Below are 9679 nucleotides of genomic sequence, written 5' to 3'. Positions count from 1 at the left end.
GGTAGGGAGTGAGGGATGAGGAGGTAAGGAAACATGAGAACACCAGGACACACATGGAGAACTCTGTCAAGCTACATATTGGGCAAAGTGAACATCTTTTCTTCTACGTAGTTGTGCTCAGTCTCGTCTGCTTAACGTGGTCATGGAGACATCAACATTTAATTGAGATGGTAGATTAACAGTGAAAACTCATCATAGCTTAATTTAACATCAGTATTCATAATTACACTTCATGTTTACTTCTCCTGATCTTTACCTCCTATAACAAGGTCCATAGGGGCATCTCAATAAATAAACATGTTATATTATTTAAGTGTTATTTACTGCTTTTCTTTCGTGTTGGAATAAATGTTAAATATTTAACTGCAAAGTAGTAATGCGTGTTTGATACTTTCATTTTTTTGCATTAAATCATACTGGGATGTTTGCTGAAATTGATAGGATGGCCCTACCTAGAACATGTTCCACCAGCCGCTACTGGCGTTTAGTACAATCCATGTGAAACATCAAGCTATTGAAGTATTTCATCTGTTGTAAAGTCACGTTTAAAGAAGTCTTCAATGTACTCACAATCCATATATACGTCAAATGTAGGATAACCTATGAAGAGCTGCTTCTATGACTCATCATTTAGACTTTCTATAGCAACTGGAAACATCTGGTCAGTGTTATGGTTACAGATGGTTGCACCAAAAGTGTTGGTGCATTTTTTTTTATGCTGCTGGAAAAAAAGTAAAGAAAAAGAAAAAAAAAAAAAGAAAAAAAATCAGTTTTTACTTTTTTTCCACGAGCAAAAAAAAAAAAAATTCTTATTTTTTTGACCTTTTTTTTTGCTGGCAGAAATGGGCTTCCATGACAGACACTTGAATAGCCCATATTTAAACGATTAATGAGAAGGAGGCTGGACCGAGGGCTGGGAGGCGGGGCTAAAGGACACGCTAGGGTTAGATTATAGTGTGAAAAAGTAGCAGCAGAAACTAGAAAGCTGAATACATCAGAGGACAATACGACATCTGTATAAGAATACAGCAACTGGAAAACCTTTAACATCTGGACAAAGACACACGGTGAATATCTAACAGATAAGAACCAGTCAGGTAGTGAGTCCTCACCTGAGAAGAAGCAGAAGAACAGAACATGGTGGATATTCATTCTGAATCTCTAGACTTCCTCACAAATCGAGTTGCGACTGTGTGTTCCCTTTTAGTGATAAACGCTGCTCTTTACCCACAATTCACTTGCCAACAAACTTCTCTTTTCTCTGAAATACAGACAAAAACAACACATCCTCCTGCAGCATTACAGCAACCTGAATGTGGTCAACACATCCTGTCCAACACATCCTCCTGCAGCATTACAGCAACCTGAATGTGGTCAACACATCCTGTCCAACACAAGAAACATCAATTTACTTCTCAAAGTCTCTTATTGAAGTTGCATTCAAGCTATATAAAGGATTATATTCAGAATCTGTCCAGACATTTATACTCATACTTCATACCGGAAACAAACAACTTAAAATGTGTATGGCTTTAATTATGAATAATAAGGTTTGCACTTAAAGGAACAGTGAGTCAAATGTACAGGGATTAATCAGCAGACGTTGAATAACATATTCATAACTATGTTTTTATTAGTGCATAATCACCTGAAAGAATCGTGGTTTTGTTATCTTAGAAGAAGTGATTTATATCTTCACAGGGAACCGGTCCTCTTCCAGAGTCCGCCATCGTGCACGGCCATGTTTCTACAGTAGCCCAGAACGGACAAACTTTAAACTGGCTCCTGAGAGACGTTTTGTCACGGGGGAGGGTGGTGGACTCAAACGCAGACCAGAAGTTGAGTGAAATGGAATTTAATAAACACTTAACTTAGAACGTGAACATTACAAGAACACACAGGGAATCCAGGGACGAGACAAGAGACGAGGGGGCAAATCCAGCAGGACGAGACCGGGCAGGCAGCCGTGGTGAGACCGGGAGCAGGACAAGACAAACAGGCGGGTAACTGGGAGGCAGGGGTTTAAATAGTGGCTAGAACAGGTGAGGAGAGTTGTGCTGATGAGGGAGTGTTTGATTAGTGATCAGGGGCAGGTGAAGGGAGTTAGACTGGTGCTGAGGGAGTGGCTGACAGGTAGAGGGCGGAGCTACAGAAAGAAACACAAAAACACAGAACACAGAACACAGAAGGCAAAGCCTGATCGTGACGTGTTTTACCTTAACTGAAGGTAAATTTCATAAAATGTGAATAAATTCTGATCCTGTTCTGAATTCATTGGTTTTTGAAATTCTATACGCTTTTAAAAGCAATTATTTCGTCACGTAGAAAAGCAGAGTATTGATAGGAGTAGCTCCGATTGTACTGAAATCATAACGATGTTGTTTGTAATGTATTGATATTGTTATCATATTTCATGTTTCATATATTTTAAAAACATCTTGTCAATAATATTTTACGTAGTCATATCTTATGCATATCCATTTATGTTCTCTGTAATATTGTGAAATTTTAAAATTTCATCTATAATTATCTACAATTTTTTATATTTTATGGAGGCTTCAAATTGGCTTTTTGCCTCTTTCTGCACTCTGATATTATTTATCTCTGTTACGTTTGTTTATTTTTATTTTATTGTTTAAATTGTGCAAATTAAATAAACTGAACTGAACTGAATCAGCAGCTGAAGGCCAGCGCAGTGTTTCCGCTGTGAGAGGGAGGGCTGAGCAGACGGGTATTTAGTTGGCTAAATATTCACACACTGTTCCTTTAACATGTATTCTTTAAGTATGTTGGGTACAATTCTGTAAAAAGAGAAGTACACAATTAGGAAATAGGAGGAACTGCGTGATCTCAGCATTCACACCTCCGCAGTGCTTTTTAAAGAAGTGTGAACTTCTTGATTCAGCTTTCAGCAGCGACCATCACTCCATCTGACAGACAGCAGAGCAAAATAAACATGCTCACTGCCAGAGCTCCACATGATCTGCTGCTGAGTCTGAACTGGTTGTGGTTATTCTGTTTTTGGTCTTTTGTATCTCTTTGTGGTCATTCTCTGTATATTTTTGGTCATTGGAGAGTGTGAAGTCAGACATGAATATGTGGTGACCTCAGACCCTGCAGTAGAAACACTCACTGATGGAGAGGGGAGGAGAAGAGAGGTGTGTCTGGAGGAGGGACTCCATCATTTAAAGAAGAAAGCACTTCCTGTTAGTCAGAGAAGAAGGAAGAGAGGCGAAGGTAAACCATCAGAGTCTCATCATGAAAGTCCGTCACACTCTGATCTGCTTCTTCTTCCTCTGTGAGTACATTCACTTTGTGTTTCTGTCTCTCTGTCTTCTTCATGTTGATCTGAAGTTCATACGAGGCTTCATTTGATTCATCTCAGTCAGACTGCCGAAGCCTCACATCAGTTACAATACATGTTCAGGCTCTTTGTGGCCAGAATGGACAGAAGAAGAACAACTATTTACTCTACATATGAAGGAGTGAGTATTGTTATTGGGCAGTACTTTAGTACTGAGTACTTTATAAATAAACTGTACATCAGGAAGGAGATGAAGGAGACAAACTCAGGAAACATCAGTTACTTTCGAAGTGAAAGTAATTGACAGCGGACCAAAATTCAGAGACACAAGTTCAGTGCCAGCAGTCTCACTTCCTGTTATTTAAAGTTGCAGCAACATTTTCAGTTTAGTATCAAATATTAATAACAAAGAAAAGTGTTGAATCCTGACATTGAAGAAGCTGGAAGCAGCAGATGTCTGGAGCATCACTGAAACGTGTCTTTGAATATTAAAATAGTTTGCTCTCTGAATGGTTGCAGCTCTACTTGTTGTCAAAGGTAACACAATGCCTCCTCGCCTCCTTGTGTTGTGTTCTTACAGTAACACAAGTTGTGTGTTCTGTTGCTTCACCCTGACTGTTGGGGGAGTTTGTTCTGACTTCCCAAATGTCACAACACCCGCTGTATGTGGTGGAAGGTGGATCTGCCTCCTACAGACTGATAGAGACCTGTGACAACAACCAGCCCAGTGAAGCAAACCGTTAGTGTGGAAACAACAAGTTCATGTTGAAAGTCCAGCAGCCGTTGTTGTTTGTGGTCTGAACTCTTAAAAAGTGACCTGAAGCTCCACAATATCTTCTCATGTTGAGTCTGCTTCACCTGTTTTAATGCTGATTGAAGTGTTTCACGGCGCTCTGCTGTGTTGGTGCTCCGTTACTGTTTGTTGAGCTTTGATGAATGTTTGTGTCTTTGAGAGTGAAGAGCGATCTCTGTTCTAAATGCACGTCATGATGATATCTAGACCTCAGGAGGGTTACTGCTGCTTCATGGTTTTCATGCGAACTCTTCCTCTTTGTATGGCTCACTGTTGGATGAGAAGAGAGAAACAAAGAGTAAAAAACAAACAGCTGAAATGATCTGGAGGAGTCGGTTACTTTTTATAATTTACATTTGATTGATTGAAACTCTGCAGAGAGAATAAAAGATGATCAGAATATTATTATAAATAGGTTTTCACATAACTGGAAGTCATCTCATCACAATAAAGAAAGTTAGAGAAAAGAAAATTAAACAATGAAGAATCTTGAATATAAAATAGGTATTAACAATAAAGACATGTTAAACATATAGTTCTAAAAATGAAGGCAGCTGTAGAGCAGGACTGAACATCAAGTTTGTTATTAACCTTCAGCAAGTGTCTGAGGTGATTTACTGTCCTGATAGTCAAACTTGTCTGAAATGGAAAGTATAGAACATTTAATAAATAAGTGAAATCAACACTAAATGTTTCCTTGTACTTTGTTATCGTCGTCATCGTGGTTATTTCCATAAAAACACAAAATTCAAATGATTATGAAATAAATGATTGTATTTTTCTTCAGATATCTGCCTTGGTTAAAAATGTTTAGAAGCATTATTACTTTACATGATGGACTAACAGCTTTAGAGCTTGTGTTTTGAGGATAATCAGCTCATAATTCATCTCTCATATCTGTTTATGTTGCTCTGTAAACATCTCCCTCAAACAACTGGATCTATTCAAGTTTATCACCAAAACTTCATTTTACAAAATTACATTTAAACACATGATTTACCTTTTGCCCAATTGTTATTTTAACTGTTTGGAGCTTGAACGCATCATAATGTAACTGAATGGAACCTCCGTACATTAGCGGTTAGCTCCTCTATCAGCAGGACTGTGGTAGAGACTCTGTTCTGTTGGTAGAAGAGTCGTTCACTGTGATTAATCTGAGCAGCGTGATGGGAATGAACTATAATAAACTGCATGTCTGGTTAATGTAGTTGTTCCAGGTGTTGCTCTGCTGTTAGCGCCATTATTTAGTCAAGCAGGACTGGCTGCTAACCGGCTGCTAACTGCTGAGCAGAGCTACGTTAATGTTAAATAACGGTGCAGATTTCAACGGATTTGTTGTTCACAATGTAGCGTTTATAGAGATCATCGACTAGAACACGTTGTTTTACTGAAAGTAGACCCTAATAAAGATCATATTTATGTTTCACTCACCCAAACACAGAGTTCACTTCCCCGTGCAAGTGTTGCTGTCGAGCCCTGTGTGCAGTGTTTAAAATGATGATGATGGATTGTTGGAGACATGGACTGAAGAGTTTGCAAATGTTCACAGAATAAGGAAGACAAGAATATTTAATAAGGATTTGCATTAATGTAACAAGATGTCAAAGTCTCTGATTTTCAGTCACAGGCTGAACTGGTTGAACTGAGCAGCTCTGTGTGACTCTGTGGATCTCTGTTAACGTGAAGCAGAACATATCGTGATCAGACTGTAGCATCTTACAGGAAGAACACAGTAACTAATGATTGTTCATCTTTTCATCAGCTCTGCAGGATGGAAACAACGGTCTCATCCTAATTTATACAGGAACTGAAGGAAAAGGTGTCACAGTTAAATGCTCCTCTTCTTCTTCTGGAAGCAGGAAGATCCTCTGTAAGGACCCGTGTAAACAAGAAGACAATATCATTGAAACAACCGATGATAGAGCTCAGAAAGGCAGATTCAGCATTGAATGGAGCAGGAGCGGAGGTGTTTCTGTGACCATCAGACAGCTGACCAAGTCTGACTCAGGACTGTACGGGTGTGGCATTAAATCTTCATACCAGCAGTTTGAAATCCTCGTTGTAGACGGTGAGTTTCTACTAAAAGTCATAAAAACATTCTTTCTTCTATCTTGACCATGAACACCGATTCATAGTCACATTGTGACAGGTCTGCTGTCACTGATAACTGATGAAAGTGATCCATAATGTAACATATAGTTGTGACTTCACATCAGAGGCAGATATGAGATTGTGGCTCAGAAGGTAGAGCGCTTGTGTTGAAGCGCTTTGAAGCTGATGCATCAAACACATTGTGGTGGATGAGTTCAACTTTATCTTCCAGACTTTTCCTTGAAGACGTCAGTGAGAAAGAAGAGTTTGTGCTTCTGAAGAGAATGTTTTCATTAATAGGTAGTAGACAATTTACTAGAATTCTTTCATGTGTTCACCTGCCAACACACAATATTTATAGCAATATATTTAAAAAAATGTTTTTATTTCATATGCAAGAGGCTATTAACATGTTCTAATACATTATATATACATAAAAACATCATACATATGTAGTCTATATTGAGTCTTTTCATAATCTACACTTGGAAGATGAACTGTGATTATGATGCATCACATCTTCAATCGTTAACATGCACAACATGCTCAGTGTTTGGTCCTTATTTCTGTGGATCATCATCTTAACTACAGACAGTAACTAGTGATTGTTCATCTTGTCAACAGCTCTGCTGGATGGAGATTCTTCTGAAGAAAAAACCTTCTCTTCAAGATCTGGAGGAAACATCATAGTTGGATGTGTCTTTAGTGCCTCTGAAACCAGGAAGTACTTCTGTAAGGGAAGATGTAAAGAGGAAGACATTCTTGTTGCAACAACTGCTTACGGAGCTCAGAGAGACAGATACAGCATCAGATATGTAGAAGGATATTCATCAGGAGGATTTGTGTATGTGGGCATCACACAGCTGACCAGGTCTGACTCAGGATGGTACCGCTGTGGTCTGGACAGGACTTTCTCTCCAGATCCCTACCATGGGTTTAACATCGTTGTCACAGATGGTGAGTTTCTACTTGAAGACGTTTGTTTGTGTCTCTGGAGGTCTGAAGAAAGTTTTCACTGACAGCAGCTGATGTTTTAAAGTCAGTGTGAACGCTGATGAATGCTCATTTAAAAGAGTTCAGCTGACACACAGGAGAATCTCATCTCTCTCATCAGGACTTCTTTGTGTCAGCATGTGTTTGTTGTTCACAGCTCCGACCACTTCTGAACCAAACCAAGCTATGACATCATCAGTCACATCAGCCTCCACAGCAACAACCACTCAGAGCTTGAGCTCCACTTCAGGAAGCTCCAGGGCTTCACCAGCTTCCCCTGAAACCATCGAGCAGTCTGACACGACTAGAGGTACATGTATGTGACAGTATTTACTCTGTGTGTGTATGTGCATGTGTCTGTTTGCTTGTTAACATTGCAAATAACTTAGCATTAGTTAGCATAACTGTTAGCAAGTCGTATCTGTAGAAAGAGTTTCACAGTATCCATGTTTCAGGTGTTCTGTACTATGATTGTATTGGACACCTGCCATTCACTCAGAAATGTTTATTCTCCATAAACATGTTGTAATACTAGTGAAGTGTGTCCAACCAGACTCACACTGTACATGACACGGTCTTATGAAGTTTATGTATTCATGTGTATGCACATGTTTACAAAGATTATATGCGTTTTTACAGTATACTTTATGTACTGTATATTTATCATATAGTATACTTTATGTATATATGAGTCCAGTACACAACATTAATGTCACAGTCCACCAGGAAGTGTCAGTGTAAAACAAAGTTGTTCTCTCAAACAGATGTGCTGCTGTCTGTGGGTCTGGCTCTGGTCTTCATGGTGATATTATCTCTGTCTGTGCTGCTGTTCTGCAGGAGGCGGACTTCTAAACCCAAAGGTGAGGCAACAGGAAGCTCAAAGTCAGACAGTCACACCTCTGAAACTTCCCATTTCTCTTGAGAGACAAACTGCTTGTTCTCTCTTTCACTGTGAATTGTTTCTCAAGTAACGGGCACAACATTCAGTACTAACATCTGTTTATGTGTGAGGCCGAGTTCACACCGGAAACAGAAGCAACGCTTTTCACACCAGAAGCACATTTTCTGTCTTTCTGCTCGTCGCTCTCTTCAGACACAACTGACCAACGTGAGAACGTCATTTAAAATCCACAATCACAAGCAGCAGTGACTATTTCTAATGGATGTAGTGGATGGATTATGAAATGTCATCACGTGGGAGGGGAGGGAGTCGGGGGACTTGAACCTCAGGGAGAACATCAGAGAGAGAGAGAGTGGGAGACATAGTTTATTATAGATTTAAATCATTTATATTGTTTATAGTAGATGATCAGTGTCTTCTTGCCATTCGGCCGAGCCAGATGTTTCATCGGTGTCCTTTCTCTAAACATACTGTTGTGTTTTTTTAGAACCTCCTGTGGAAACACAGTACGCGGATGTAACAGAGGTGAGTCGGAGGAAATCTGAGAGCATCTTTAGTGTTTGTGAGGCGAGCTGATATTAATACAAACATAACCCGTCCTCTCCTGTAGGCCAACCGAGTGTACGAGGACATCAGAGAGGACGGACAGAGCTGGTCTCCTGCTGTGGAAATGTCTTCAGCTGACTACAGCCTCGTCACTGCAGTCAACTTACAAAACACAGTAAGTAGAAAACATGTGATTTTATCTTTGGGCTCAGAAAGAAAGAAGCTTCCAAGAAAACTTTCGTGAGCTTGTTCTTCAGTCACAGACCCAGCAGGCAATAGAAGTCCTATAGGTTTCTTTACATCTCTAGCTTACTTTCTTTCATATAAACTTTTGTTAAATGGCTGTTTGTTATATGAATTACATGAGTTACAATGTCTGCAGTTGACTTGAATATCTTCAAGTATAAATATGAGAAATAGCCTAAACAAAGGAAAGGGATGATGGTGTTTCTGGGTTTTTTCAGGGTTGTTAAAGATTTGTTTTTCATGAATGCACTTCGATGCAGCTCTGTTTGACAGTTGTTGGTGGTAAACGTGCCGAGAACTGTGGCAATGTGCCAACAAAGGCAGAAAAGGCAGAAGGAAACGATGCAGTTATAAAATAACTTTACAATTAGAAGATCGAATATGTTTTTTACAAGTTACACAACTGTGCTTGTTGGATATAAATATCCACATGGCACCTCTTTAATAGTAACTTATCTGATTTTTTATTGAGCTGAAAAAGCTCCAAACTTTACCTTCTCTCTGTTTTCTTTTTCCAGGCTGAAGGCGACTCGAGCAGACTCACCTACTCTGAGGTGACTTTTTCCAGCCGGGCCGCCGGCTTCTCCATCAGCGGCGTCCGTGGTGACGACAATGTCATCTACTCTGTTCCTCGAGTAGAAACGCTCCGTGATGAAGATGAGCTGTACTCTACTGTTAATGGAGAGCTGCGGGGATGATGTATTTTTGTAGTCCAACAGGAAGTTAGCATAGCACTGGTTCCCTCCAGTCGGATTCTAACATTATATTTTGAATATAGTCTACAAAGGAACTCCACCACGGTCAC

General features: G+C 39.6%; 2 protein-coding genes across 4 annotated transcripts in view; one reads left to right on the top strand and one right to left on the bottom strand.

Moving 5' to 3' along the window:
- Nucleotides 1-1170, bottom strand: part of LOC116377460 (polymeric immunoglobulin receptor-like) — a gene marked incomplete at its 3' end in the record, with an annotated part of 3218 nt that extends 2048 nt beyond the window's left edge. The window contains exon 1 of the mRNA XM_031839104.1: nucleotides 1113-1170. Coding sequence (XP_031694964.1) covers nucleotides 1113-1152 — 40 coding nt within the window. The remainder of the gene's footprint in view (nucleotides 1-1112) is intronic.
- Nucleotides 1171-3228: 2058 nt separating this feature from the next.
- LOC116377459 (uncharacterized) lies at nucleotides 3229-9635 on the top strand. Of its 3 annotated transcripts, none has more exons than XM_031839102.1 (8): nucleotides 3229-3298; nucleotides 5860-6165; nucleotides 6813-7145; nucleotides 7339-7491; nucleotides 7946-8041; nucleotides 8570-8607; nucleotides 8693-8803; nucleotides 9393-9635. In XM_031839102.1, exons 1-8 carry the CDS (start codon nucleotides 3259-3261, stop codon nucleotides 9570-9572), a joined length of 1257 nt encoding a protein of 418 aa, XP_031694962.1. In that variant the 5' UTR covers nucleotides 3229-3258; the 3' UTR covers nucleotides 9573-9635. The 3 variants fall into 3 exon arrangements, with proteins under 3 accessions (XP_031694962.1, XP_031694961.1, XP_031694963.1); XM_031839101.1 differs by having other exon boundaries at nucleotides 7339-7497; XM_031839103.1 differs by lacking the exon at nucleotides 3229-3298 and adding an exon at nucleotides 6421-6488 and having other exon boundaries at nucleotides 6074-6165; nucleotides 7339-7497.
- The last annotated feature ends 44 nt before the right edge of the window (nucleotides 9636-9679 follow it).

Source organism: Anarrhichthys ocellatus, unplaced genomic scaffold (genome assembly GCF_004355925.1).
Source record: "Anarrhichthys ocellatus isolate YVR2014 unplaced genomic scaffold, GSC_Weel_1.0 scaffold1276, whole genome shotgun sequence".
NCBI classification, from domain to species: Eukaryota; Metazoa; Chordata; class Actinopteri; order Perciformes; family Anarhichadidae; genus Anarrhichthys; species Anarrhichthys ocellatus.
This window is presented reverse-complemented; position numbering and strand designations above follow the sequence as displayed.

What these genes read in the sequence shown, in the direction of transcription:
- LOC116377459 (XM_031839101.1), top strand. Translation starts at nt 3,259, where the DNA reads ATGAAAGTCCGTCACACTCTGATCTGCTTCTTCTTCCTCT. An exon ending in TGACACGACTAGAGGTACAT is followed by an intron (nt 7,498 to 7,945) that starts GTATGTGACAGT and finishes TCTCTCAAACAG; the next exon opens with ATGTGCTGCTGTCTGTGGGT. An exon ending in AGTACGCGGATGTAACAGAG is followed by an intron (nt 8,608 to 8,692) that starts GTGAGTCGGAGG and finishes CCTCTCCTGTAG; the next exon opens with GCCAACCGAGTGTACGAGGA.